The sequence below is a fragment of the Lacerta agilis genome, chromosome 2 (assembly GCF_009819535.1).
Source record: "Lacerta agilis isolate rLacAgi1 chromosome 2, rLacAgi1.pri, whole genome shotgun sequence".
Taxonomy (NCBI): domain Eukaryota; kingdom Metazoa; phylum Chordata; class Lepidosauria; order Squamata; family Lacertidae; genus Lacerta; species Lacerta agilis.
Window position 1 is genome coordinate 62,959,324 of NC_046313.1, and position 13,509 is coordinate 62,972,832.

General features: G+C 42.3%; 1 protein-coding gene across 2 annotated transcripts in view; it reads right to left on the reverse strand.

The window, feature by feature from the left end:
* The window catches only part of ADAM19 (ADAM metallopeptidase domain 19), a 47,629-nt gene that overhangs the window by 12,795 nt on the left and 21,325 nt on the right, over positions 1-13,509 (reverse strand). For both annotated transcript variants that reach the window (XM_033140370.1, XM_033140369.1), the window contains exons 4-12: positions 12,728-12,806; positions 11,158-11,234; positions 8,433-8,625; positions 7,880-7,945; positions 4,833-4,904; positions 3,719-3,885; positions 2,143-2,227; positions 970-1,109; positions 148-325 (exon numbers count right to left, since the gene is read on the reverse strand). In XM_033140370.1, the coding sequence (XP_032996261.1) occupies positions 148-325; positions 970-1,109; positions 2,143-2,227; positions 3,719-3,885; positions 4,833-4,904; positions 7,880-7,945; positions 8,433-8,625; positions 11,158-11,234; positions 12,728-12,806 (1,057 nt within the window). The remainder of the gene's footprint in view (positions 1-147; positions 326-969; positions 1,110-2,142; positions 2,228-3,718; positions 3,886-4,832; positions 4,905-7,879; positions 7,946-8,432; positions 8,626-11,157; positions 11,235-12,727; positions 12,807-13,509) is intronic.

Genomic DNA, 13,509 nt, shown 5'->3' on the forward strand with positions numbered 1-13,509 from the left:
CTGATATGTCACTGTAGCATAATTCCATTTTCCCTCTCTGCTTACGTTGCAGCCTATGTTTTAGTTTTTAAAAGTTGTTGTAACATGGATAAGAGAAAGTCGTGCCAGTGATGCCTTTGATCATGAAATAAGTCCAACGAGAGTTACCTCTTCTTCTCCACAGTCACATTCTTCCCCTTCTTCCAGGTAGCCATTTCCGCATCTCTGTCCTCCATATAAGGTCTTGGTATCTGGCATATTGTAAAGACACATCCCTCCACCAGACTGCAGGTACCTGTCCAGCTCCTTCATATTGCATCTGTTGAATACCCTGGGGAATGGGTCCCTGCAAGCAAGGAGGTCACATTGTTTTGAATGGATTGTGAAGTAATGCATTACAGTGACACAAGAAAATATTTCGTTACTAGAAACCACTAGAGAACAATGCTTCCTTTCCCTATCGGTATATCATTACTGTTTCAAGTGAAAGGCAGGCACAACAGAATTGCCCTTTTTGTGTTTAAGCAGGAATCCGTCCTGTGCCAAATACTCGGTGGGGGTGGGGGGAGTGCTGTTTTGTTTTATCACTGAACTTTAAGTGCTAGACTGTTAGAACTTTCCTGACCTTTGAGAGAGTGAAAAACATGGTGGGTATATTGATATTTGGGCTCGTCCACTGTTCCACCTGTCTTGTTGCTTTCCCCCAGAAAAACGGGCTCTTTAACGCTGAATCGGAGCAAACGCCAATCAGGTTTCTGTGGATTGATGTTTGTTCTGATTCAGCAGGAAAGTGACTGGGCAAACAGAAAACCACTTTGGCTCATGGCTAGAAAAGCACAGGGCAAGCAGAAAATCTCTCATAAGTGTGAATGAGCCCTTGACCAAGTTATAATTCAGATTAAAGCTCCTTCCTCAAGACAGTCATAAATATAGTTAAGGCAACCCAGCTCGTAGCATGTTTTTAGCAGACAATGAGGAGAGCCACCTCACCCTGTCGCAGCAGCCATGATGCAACCTCCATCTCTAGCGCTGGCCGTACAGCAGCCAGCCGCATCGTGGCTCATGCCAAAGTTATGCCCCATCTCATGGGCCATGGTGGCAGCAACTCCAATGGCATTTTCAGAGTGATCCTGCCCAGGCAAGGAATCAAGGGTGAGAGTCAGTATACCATGCAGCACATTATGAACAGAAATATGTATTCTCTGGCTCAGGAGACGGGCCTGTCCATCAGAACCCCCAATGGGTGCAAGATGCTCTCCTCTTCCTCAGCTGTGCAACATTCCCGGGAGGAACTATCCTCAGACTCAAGCCAGGGATCAGGAGCCTGTGCCCCTGCAGTTGCTGTTGGGACACCCAACTCCCATCATCTCAGCATATCCTGGACAGGGAGGACAGGAGTTGGCAGGGCAACATCCTTGGGAAGGGGGCAAACTCGAATGAGCACCCCAGGCTCCACACTCTGATAGGTACTAGGTACCCACAACCCTGCTGCCTCCCATCCACCCAGCCAGGCTCTTCACTGCCTTTGTTCCTATAGCGAGGCAGGGTGGGCGCAAAGGGCCTCAGTGGCACTAAAGTGGCAGAAAAAGCAGGGTAATGTAAACCAGGGGGACAGAGGGGCAGCTGCTGCTGCAGCAGAAGAAGACAAAACAAAAAGTGAGGTGGGGAAAGGGGTGCCACTGCCATCACAATTAAGAGGATGAGCAGCAGAAGCAGGGAGAAGATGAAAGAATCTTAGGGATGCCCTGAGAACTGGAGTCCAACAGCACCTGGAAGATAACACGTGCCCCATATATGTTTTAAGCTAAGATCCCATGCATATCTACTCAGAAATAAATTTCACCATGCTCAATGGTACTCCCAAGTGAGTGTATATATACTGCAATTTAGTTTATTGGGACAACGATCACAGGGATCTGTGATAGGGTTACATGTCATCTCAAGGAGTGCTCTTTGGGCAAGGGGTTGTCTCCTGAATTACCACCAAGCAATGTTAACTTGTGACCTTGCATTCTCTAGATGGTGGTTTCATCAGGCACAAAACAATACGGGAAGTATCCAGTGGAAGCATGGGATTCTGTGCTGCTGCTACTCATTTTGCCGGATCTTGTGCACAGCAACTTCCTGGAGGGTTATGCTCTTTGACAAGTTTATGAAGCTTACCATATTCACTCCTCCAGACTGGTAGACAGAACACATGGCCATCAAGGGGGCCAAGCCAATTGTAGTACCGTGGAAGGACATCCCACTGAAACAGATTTGGAGAGACGTTGCAGAGAAGAGCTGCTTGTCAAAGTGCCCAGCATTCCATAGCAGTCTGTGCTGCCCTCTCTCCACTGCCATCACTGCAAGCAAACCTGGACAGGGCTGGGTGGCAGCAAGGTTGGGGCAGTGCAGTGCTCTGATCTCACTACCACCCTGCTATACCCCAGCACCATTCCAATAAGCAGCAATGATCCCAGTGGTTCATTAAACACTGCAAACATTAAAGGATTCACACAAACCACAGCCTTTTGAATTGGTTTATGCATGCAGTTACATTTTAGAGGCAAATCTGGAAGTTACCGTCTTTTTCGCTTCATAGGATGCAGCGGACCATAGGGCGCACCTCATTTTTAGAGGAGGAAACAAGAAAAAAAAATATTTTTCTGGTTTTCTTCCTCTAAAAGCCCTGGTTTTGTTGTTGTTGTTTTTTTTGAGGATCAGCTAAAAGTTTTGCAGCTGTTTTTGCAAAGGCAAAAGGCCTTTTTTGAAGGATCAGCTAAAGGTTTTGCAGCTTTTTTGCCAAGGGGAAAGCCCTGGGGTTTTTTTTTTAGGATCAGCTAAAGGTTTTGCAGCTGTTTTTGCAAAGGCAAAAGGCCTTTTTTAAGGATCAGCTAAAGGTTTTGCAGCTTTTTTGCAAAAGGGAAAGCCCTGTTTTGTTTTGTTTTTGGTTTTTTTTTAGGATCAGCTAAAGGTTTTGCAGCTTTTTTTGCAAAGGGAAAAGCCCTGGGTTTTTTTTTTTTAGGATCAGATAAAGGTTTTGCAGCTTTTTTTGCAAAGGGGGGAAAGCAAAGCTCCTTTTGCAAAGGGGGAAAAGCAAAGAGGAAAAGCCCCATTTTTATGGGGTTTAACTCACATTTCTGAAAAAATCTTAAGGAAAGGGAGCCATTTCTACTGTTTGTAGACAGATAATCTAATCAGCCAGTCACTTGTCCTGGGGGAAAAAACAACCTCCCTCTGCAGCACATTCAACAAAGGAGGGCGGGGCTGAAAGGGAGCCGGGACTCTTATCTCTCTCCCGATCTCTTGCTGATCAGCTGCTGAGCGGGGTCCTTTCAACACTCCCTTTTTTCTTTGTAAAATAAAAAGCACAATCTGCTTTTGGCCCCTGGGCAATTCAGCTCCAGGGACCACCATTCGCTCCATAAGACGCACAGGTATTTCCCCTTACTTTTTAGGAGGGAAAAAGTGCGTCTTATGGAGCGAAAAATACGGTAAGCCTAAGTTTGCAGCTTGCCTTGCTTTCTCCAAAAGTTACAAGTCAATATGAACCAATGCAAATCTTCTACAGAAGACATGAAAGTTGATGCAGGTATTTTTGAAACAGGACCTGCATTCGGTCCTTTGTACCAGGGAGGGGGGCACACATCTAAAGTGTGACTAGTATCAACACATTTACATAGAACAGTACCAATTCACATTTAGTAACTAGAGAACTTGGAGCAGGGGTCATATTATTCCTATAAAAACAACTTACGTGATTAGCTGGGCGTTGTCATGCTTTTTGTACATAAGCAGCTTACGCCTCCAAGCAAGAAAAGACCACAGGGTCGAATGTGGGTTCTCAGAGATGTCACACTTATTGTGGTCATTCCAAACCTCAAGCCCAACCAGAGCAACCCGTATGTTCAGAGATTTGTAAAACTAAGAGGTTGGAGAAAAGAAGAGCTGGAGTTAATCACATGCCTCTGTTTCTACCATATTATAGCTCCAGTATGAGCTACATCTTCCTAGAACACACCACATTATTCCTTACCTAGTTCTCCTTGGGAAATAAATGTACATAAAACATGCAGCAAAATTTGGAAATGAATTCTTTGTGATTCTTAGAGCTGTACTAGACATTACATGCAAACACTCAGAATTTGCCACTGATTGCTTAAATATTTGGATAAGCAGCTGGGAGGAGAGGGGATGTAAAGGGAAAAAAACAGCATAGGGTTAGGTTCTTAATCTTTTTACATGACAATCATTTTTCTCCTTCAAATGGCCCCTGCAGTGGCTTTCCCCTATACAACAAATTTGTCCTCTGAAATACACATTTTTGTTGTTGTTGTTGTTGTTGTTGTTGTTGTTGTTGTTGTTGTTGTTATTTATTGATGCACCAAAAAAGGAAAAAACAAAACAAGAACACAAACAAAACAGTAATAAAGACAATATTAACTACAAATCAATAAAGCAAAAAGTGGTCCTTAGACTATAGACCCGACCTCCCGTCCATTCCTTATTTCATTTAAATATTATTTGTTGCCAATACACACTTTTATTTCAAATTAACTAATTATTGGTTTATCTTAAGTTTCATATCTTTGTTAAAGCTACTACAAAAATTATTCAAATATACATTTGGAACTTCACAGGAGAACAGCGACCTTCGGATGAAAGTTGGAATGATGGGAGGGATGAAAGTTAAGCACTCCTCCCCCTGCCATATATTTTTTTTACAACAAATTAAACTCCCCAAACTCTTTTCTCATTTTTTAAAAGTGAATATTCACATATAAGCATATAGTTAAGTCCTTAGCATTTGATATCTTTCTTTAAAAAAAGAAGAAGAAGCTTTCTCATAAAATGTAGCTATTTGGTCTCACCTTATCTACATAATTGGCAGCTTCCAGTAACTTATTTTTGGTTGCTTGAAGATCATAATTATGCTTCTGAAACTGGGGAGGCAAAAGCATTTCAAAATTATTCCATAAAATATCACTGCCATTCCTAACTCTGTGAAATTTATTCCTTTGAGATTCTGGCCTGATTCATTTGGGGAGCTGCCTGTTTTTACTGCCCAACTACCGGGGATTTTAAACTTGCATTTCAATTTCCCATGCACATTTACAAGCTTTAATAATTTCCTTGTACTCTGCGCTTCCAGAAAACACTTAAACAAATTTTTGAATTCTTTAGATAAAACGTTCAGCATAGTCTTTATATGGTCAAGTTTTGGAGCACATTTCAGGCGCCTTTGTGCATTTCTGTAATAATCTCTAACTTTAGAAATGGAAAGGTTGAGCAACCCTTATGGAGTTACACAGCCCTTATGATGTGGCTTACACAGCAACATCAGAATGGCACCGAAATTAAAACCAGCTCTTAGCACAGCAGAGTCTAGAAGCTCTTCTAGTCACCCTGTGCCTGTCCTAGCAGAATTAGTGTCACCACTCACCCCTGACAGATTAGTGGGGCTCATGAAAGTACAGTCCAGATGGCATAGATTCTAATGGTTTCTTGCTGCAGCTGACTGCCCACTAACCACTGCTGATTATTCCTCTGAATCAGACTATTTGTAATTATAAAATGAGCACAATCTCTCTGTCCTACATGACCGAACACAGTTGTAACATTATCCTGAAATGCCGCCTAGAAGTTTTTGGCAGGATTAGTTGTATTCTCCTCATATGTACAGCATGCTATCTAGTAATCAGTGTTCTAATCCCCGTCCCTCAGGCTCTGCTGGTTGCATCACCCACACCAGCCTCGGAGCAACTTATCCCATCCAGATGTTTGCATAGCAACCTCCATAAATTGCCGTGCTGGATTTTGCAGACACTGCAGAGCAGGTGTAGCTTCTGCTCTGCGGTGTCTGCAAAAAAACACTACCCAAAAACGGGTGTGATGTGCGTGTCCCTTAAAATATTGTCTGTAAACTGAACATAGGTTGCTTGATCCAAGCAACTACTATTTGTGGGTCTGTTTTGTGAAGTGGATCCCCCCCCCCCCTTTTAGGGCACGATTGGGGAAAAGGTTGCCTGTTTTTCTTTCTGATGTTTCCTTATGTATTTCTGTATTCACTTTGTCTAGTAAAAGGTGGGTGAGCAAACAACCAGAAAACCCAGAATGTTATTTTTCTCACACCACCTGCCCAGCTTCTCAGTGCCTACCTGTCAATCACCTGACATTACAATATCACCAGGTGAAATGTTCTCCTTTGTCTACACAATTTGAAATCAAACCACAATAGCATAGGCAATGAGTTTTGCAGGTGTCAATGACCAGCTGATTAATAGTGCCTCTAGACCAGGGTAGGCAACCTAAGGCCCGGGGGCCGGATGCGGCCCAATCGCCTTCTCAATCTGGCCCGTGGACAGTCCAGGAATCAAAGTGTTTTTTACATGAGTACAATGTGTCCTTTTATTTAAAAGGCATTTCTGGGTTATTTGTGGGGCACAGGAATTTGTTCACACACACCCCAATATAGTCAGGTCCACCACATGGTCCGAGGGACGGTTGACCGCCCCACGGCTGAAAAAGGTTGCTGACCCCTGCTCTAGACCAGTGTTTCTTGAACTCAGGTCACCAGCTGTGGATGGACTACAATTCCCATCAACCTTGACCACTGGCCCTGCTAGCTAGGGATGATGGGATTTGTAGTCCAACCACAGCTGAGGACTCAAGCTTGAGAAACACTGCTCTAAACCTTGCTTTTGACAGGTAGCCACATCCTTTCCTGCCTCACACTTGGCACCGTATATGTAGGGCAGGGGGCCATGACTTGAGCAAGTGAGCAGACCTGCCAGGTCTACAAGTTAGATCAGTGAGCCAGAGGTACCCCACCACTGTCTGAGGGTGAGAAAAATGCAGTGGTTTGTCTGCTCTACTTGGAACAATTTGCAGCCAGTGGCCAAAGTGGGATTGCCGTTTTGGTTGTAAAATCCAAATGGCACTAGTTGTGATTAACGAAACACAATAGTTATGCATGATATTTATGCATAGACAATCCAGAGACACAAACTCTAGCATAATGGAAGCCTTGTGTGTATGTGCATGTGTGCAAACACACACATATGTCACAACAGTGGGAATGTACCCTTTACATCAATTGTAAAATTGCAAGTGGGGAAAACAACAGTTATGAAGAGATCCAGTTATGCAGAGAGGATCAAGTTACCCCAACATAAATTCTGTGAGCAGTGATCAAATCTTAGGAGAAGAGTGTGCCAGGAAAAAAAAGCCATTAAAATAAAAGATGCGTGAATGACCTAATGCTCTTGGGTACGGTTAACGAGACAAAGACCCAACTAGCTCCAGGTCACTGATTAGAAACAGATTCCAGGCACATGTAGACAGGATGTTTTTACATTTCTGTCAGTTGCTAACAAACACAGTATGAAATATATGAGTGCTCTCAATACAGTTTGATCCTTTGCTACATGTTTTAGCAGAAGGGTCTGTAGCTAAAAAAACAAGGTATACAGATCTGGGATAAGGAACATTGTTAAATCAGGTTTGGAAAATGCACATAAATTATTCTCATTTTATTTCTATACCACTTTGTATTTCTAAGAAAAAATATCAAAGCATTTTAAAACGCATTAAAACATCAATTAAAACAATCCAGGATAAAACACTCCTATTTTGCTATTTTTGGTAGCTCACCAAGGCCAATTAACATATCACGCGGGATATTTTGATTTTGTGTCATAATTTTCTTTATTTATACTTCAAAGCAGCCTCCAAAGTTACTATTAGCAACGAAGGGGTGGGGATATGAATGCAGGATCCCCCTACAGCTCCTTTTAAGTAAAAAAACCAAATCACCAGAAGCACCGATCATTGATCTCACGTGTAATAAGTAGTTTGGCCCTGAACTGTCTATCCTGGGTTTGATTCTGGATCTGGTATAAATCTACGTCCCTCTTACCTCTGCATAATCAGCCACTAGAAGGAGCTCCACATATTTCATAGACTGTTGGTCATCCCTCTTCACCTATGGTGACAAAAGTACACATCCCGAACTGTTTCATGAAGCTCTTTAAAATTCAAAACACACTTTTATTAAAATGTACTCGTTTTGTCAGGTTCAAAAATGTCACATATACTGAAATAATTAGAAACTGTTTGTAGTCCTCATAATTTCAAGAGAAAACCCCCACTTCTCCAGCACAGATTTGAGGGCAGTATAGGTGGCATGTGGGCAAAGAAGAGGGAGAAGTTCTGTTATACTCATGGATTCTCAGCTCAGACTTCATTTTCCGGGGGGGGGGGGGGTAAGGCAAATCACTGTTTTTTTAGCCTCAGTCCTTCATCTGTAATCTAGGAATAACGATGCAGCCTTTTTTATATTGCTGTTCCCACGATTATCGAGATAATACAAGTGAAGTACTTTAAACACTTAAGCATGAATCATTGTTTTCCTTAAAGCTTTCAAAACAGATGTCTTCTGGGGTGCAATAGAATAATTCAGAAGTACTAACCCTGCGATAACTGGACCCGCCTGGCCTTGTCAACTCTCCAAGCCAATCCATAGCCTTTGATCCTGAATGCTGGTTTCCACAGGTACCCCTGGCAACCTTGAGATGTTCAGACCTGTAGATCAAGTGTTGCTCTTGGCTATGAGGCAGTGGTTCCAAGATATAACTGAGGTTGTTGCTCAGTACTATAAGGCCACTGGAAGACAAAATCAATAAAGCAGAAGTTGTGGAGGGCAAGTATTTACAATTCATTATTCCTCTGGGATTGCTCAGTCACTAGAGCATCTTAATCTTAATCTCAGGGTCATTGGTTTGAGCCTCACGTTGGGCAAAAGATTCATGCATTTGCAGGAAGTTGCACTAGATGTCCTTCATGGTCTCTTCCAACTCAATGATTCTATGAATACAAACCAATAATCAGCTAGCTTGGTGTATATTGTGCAGAATAATTATTTACTGAATTTGTATAAAAGAAAGTTTCAGCACATTTTGCTAAGACCTAAGATCACGGAAGGGTAAGAGAACACATGGGGCCATATTCTGCACTAGCAGAAGCCAGCACTAGGATACCTTATTATTAATACTCTGGGCACTTATTTTCAGTAAAGGGGCTTTAGTTGTGATCACTCCAACTACAAATTACAGAAAGGCCTGTTTTCAACAAAGGAAACTAATCTAGTATTGTTTCATGAGAATTAGCCTATATAAAATTGGGTGTTTTTGCTTTCTCAGTTATTATTTATGCAGAATGACTGGGAACAGTTTCTCAAATGAGATTGTTTTGAGTGCATTGTACCAAGGAAGAAGTGTTTGGCCTTAGAGATAGTTACACCCTTCCCCACCTGCTTACTTCCCCCCTTGAGAAGTACAAACATATGCAAGTGTTTAGCTTCTGTATTCCTCCAATAATCCCGAAAGGATTTAGAACAACATGAAGGATACTGGCCAGCACATGGACCAACTCTTCGGATGGTCATTTTGCAGCCAGGGATAAAGTACCGGAAAATGTGGTGGGGGGGAGGGTAAAAGTAGGTCAGCATGCACCTGCAATGCTTCCTATTTTGTGTGGGCTCTGTGTATGTCAGCCATAAATGGCCAGGATTTGCTTTGTTTACACTACTGGACAGTTTGTTTACATTAAAGTGACTTGAGGTCATTGAGGGATTTTGGGGGAAAATAAAAATTGGCCAAAACTGTTTCCTGGCTGGATGGCAGCCCAGCTTTCAAATGGCTTTGAATAAAGGTGACCAAAAGGAAACCACGTCCTGTTTATAAAAACAATCTCTTTGACCTGTCATTTCAGGAGGTCAAATCATCTCATGTGGAATAAATATGTGCGTATCTGTACAACAGACTTGGTGCTAACCTGGGATGTTATAGAATTCTGTTCTTGCGAGGGGTAAATGGAAGAGAACAGCTTTTCAGAAGAAACATGTGTGTCAAGATTGCTATAAAATGCTGACACTGGAAGGGAGAAATTCAGAATAATTTGTTGAGATGAAGAGATAAGATTCTAAGAAGGCAGGAAAGCAAGCATGTGGTGGAAACTGAAGCTACTGAAATGAGTCTATTGATGATGAGATTTTATGTAAGATAGAATTCAGAGGAATAGATTCTTGAGTACCTAATGAACATTTCTTCCTATGGTGCTTGGAGATGAAAATCTTAATGCAGATAACCTCCTTTGAATGTACATATCTGGGGATCCCTCACTGATGTCATTTGTCATTTCGGTATAGTTCAGTTGGTACAGCATGAGACTCTTACATCTCAGGGTCATAGGTTTGAGCCCCATGTTGAGCAGAAGATTCCTGCACTGCAGAGGGTTAGACTAGATGACTCTTGTGGTCCCTTCCAACCCTACAATTATGTGATTCTGATTCTAAGTCTGAGCTACATAAGAATTGTTCTTGTGACTTAGATCAGGGCATGGTCTTGCTGAAGCTACACAGGTCTAGTTCTGGTCAGTGTCTGCATGGGAGACCACTTGGGAACCACATGTCTGCTTCACAGGGTTCCATTGTAGGAAAAAAGGCAGGATATAAGTGCAATAAATAAACAAATCAAATCTACCATTCTGTTACCAACAGTGTAGCTCAGTAGTCCAAGTCCAGTTCAAGTCGTTCCATTGGTCATGTTGTTCAGATGCCTGATTATCATCTTCCAAAGCAACTACTCTATTCTGAACTTAAAATTGGAAAGTGTAATGCTGGTGGTCAACAAAAGAGGTTGAAAGACTCTCTCAAGGCAAATCTAAAAAAAAATTGTAGTATAAACACCGGCAATTGGGAAACACTGGCCTGCGAGTGCTCCATTTGGAGAACAGCCTTTACCAAAGGTGTCATGGGTTTTGAAGAAACACGAATTCAGGACGAAAGGGAGAAACGTGTTAAGAGGAAGGCACACTTGGCAAATCCTCACCGTGATCAACTCCTGCCCTAAAACCTATGCCCCCACTGTGGAAGGACGTGCAGATCCAGAATTGGCCTCCCTAGTCACCTATGAATACACTGTTAAGACTGTGTTCATGGATGGGTAACAGCTGCCATAGTTAATACCCATTAACATCTGTCACCATTCCTCCATGTATGGCTTAAAAATAACTAATGAATGGCTTTTAAAAAATGTCATTGTCATATCGTCTGATAGGGAATTACTATCAGAATGTCCCTGTGATCCCAGAGAACTAATCTAACTTGAGATTCTTTAAGGATGAGCTTGACCTTACCGTAGACCATTGCATATGCTGAGTGCCACACTTGAGTCTTCTACCTCTCTCACAGTACCGTGGTAAAAGCAATGATCCTGGAAGGACAGAACAAAGACTGTCAAGGTATTATCCTGTACATTTATTCTTCCTCCTCAACTCCCCTTGATGGTTGATGCAAGAAGAGGATAGCAAAATGTATAGATTCCTCTCTACCCGCTCCCCAAAATACCCTGCATATGAGAAGACAATGGTCATATTCCATAGTTCATATGCTTTTTTCCTTTATTGTCAATGAAACCTAAGTTGCTTTGAAACCCCAAGAAGGGTAGATGTGGCTAAAGCACATGGCTTGAGTATAAACACCTTGTCATTTCCATCTGGCAATGTACATGTACTATTTTTTGGAAAGCAATTATACATTCAAGTCTCCTTTTCTTTAGGTATATTCCACCACTGTAAGTGGCTCGTCTGGTGTAATGGTTAAAATGCTGGGACTAGGACTCAGAAGGCCCAATTTCAAATCTCTGCAAAACTCACTGAGTGACCTTGGGCTTGTCACTATCTCTACGGTTTGCTGTGAGGAAAGAATGGAGGCAAGTACCTTGTATGTTGCCTTTAGCCTCTTGGAAGAAAGGTGGACTATAAATGTAACAGATAAATGAAATGTTCCTATTCTATAATCTCATAAAGAAAAATTCAGGTGTGAATAAAGTACAGATCAGTTAACCTCTCATTTTGACATAATACTATTGAGTCCTGCAGTATTATTGAGTGTAATTCCTTTGAAAGCCTGCCTAAAGGCCAGATCCAAAGCACACTGAAATCAATATGAACTTTACCGCTCACTCCAAATGGTTCCCAAAGCATTGTTACTTTTCAGATCTTTAAAACACCCACATGGCATGAAGTGATAAAGCCCTATTGTAGCAGGTTCCTGTCATTACAAATGGCAAGAAAAATGCGCTTTACAACCCAATTGCCAATAAAATTCCACCACAGTAATCTTTCTTATGAAACTTTAAGCCTAGAGGAAGGGAAGAGGAAGTAGCATTAAGAAGGATGAGCTCATAGACATTAGCTTTTTCATTTTTAAATCATCTAATTAGCAATATGAATTTTTGCACTGTTTCGGTGAAGTGCCAGACAGTCAAAGCATTTCCACTCAGTTAATTCATGAAGAAGGTCCTGCTGGATATGAGCCAGCTGGCAAGGGCTAGCTTCGCAGTGAGCTGAGAATATAACCAATGTTCAGATCCCTCTTAGCAGAGGACAAGAGAAGATTGGCCAGCTCATGGATATCCAGTTTTAGATTCAATAGGACTTCTTGAGAAGAAGTGTGACCTGCCATGGTGGAACAAGAGCCAACAAGAGCCAATCCAGTTTGTATTGTATGGCCCAGTTCACACATCATAACAAGCCATAGTTAATTGCTTACTGTGAATGCACTGATCTGGGCTGCCTTGGTTCTTCTGCCTATTGCAGAGGAGAAACCAACTACAACCTACAGTTGTTGTCTCCATTCACTATTCCCTCAAGTCAGCTAGGCTCTCTGGGGCGGGGACTCTGCAGCTGGGCACGCAATACTTACTGTGTTGTTCAAAGTCACAGTGTGGGGAGTTCCGTTCTTAGTATAATGTGTTTCGGTATAGCCTGGTGCAAAGAGGTGCCTGCCAGCAACCAAGGAGAGACAAAAGAGAGGGGGAAAGAATTATATTTTGCATGTCATTATCCAAACTGTCCACCTCTGTGATATCTTACTATCATACATCATTAAAGGCTTACACCAATATCTTACAAAAGCTTTTTAAAACAACAACAACAACAACAACAACGTCACGTGGCATTTGCGCCTGCCAAAATTGTATGTAGGAAATAGAAATCTTTAAAATAAATAAAAGTATCTTCTTTTTAAGAAGATTAAACCTATCCATTCTTAAGGAAATCAGCCCCGAGTGCTCACTGGAAGGACAGATCCTGAAGCTGAGGCTCCAATACTTTGGCCACCTCATGAGAAGAGAAGACTCCCTGGAAAAGACCCTGATGTTGGGAAAGATGGAGGGCACAAGGAGAAGGGGGCAACAGAGGACGAGATGGTTGGACAGTGTTCTCGAAGCTACCAACATGAGTCTGACCAAACTGGGGAAGGCAGTGGAAGACAGGAGTGCCTGGCGTGCTCTGGTCCATGGGGTCATGAAGTGTCGGACATGACTAAACAACTAAACAACAACAATACCAAATCTTCTTTTGGGTCTGCACAATATATTGTTGGAGATGCAGCTGGCGTGGCAGAGTGGAGTGGAGGTAGCATTGCTCACCTTGCTTCCCAGTGTGGAGGTTGCTGCTGGTAACCAAGAGGAAGAGGTGAGGCGG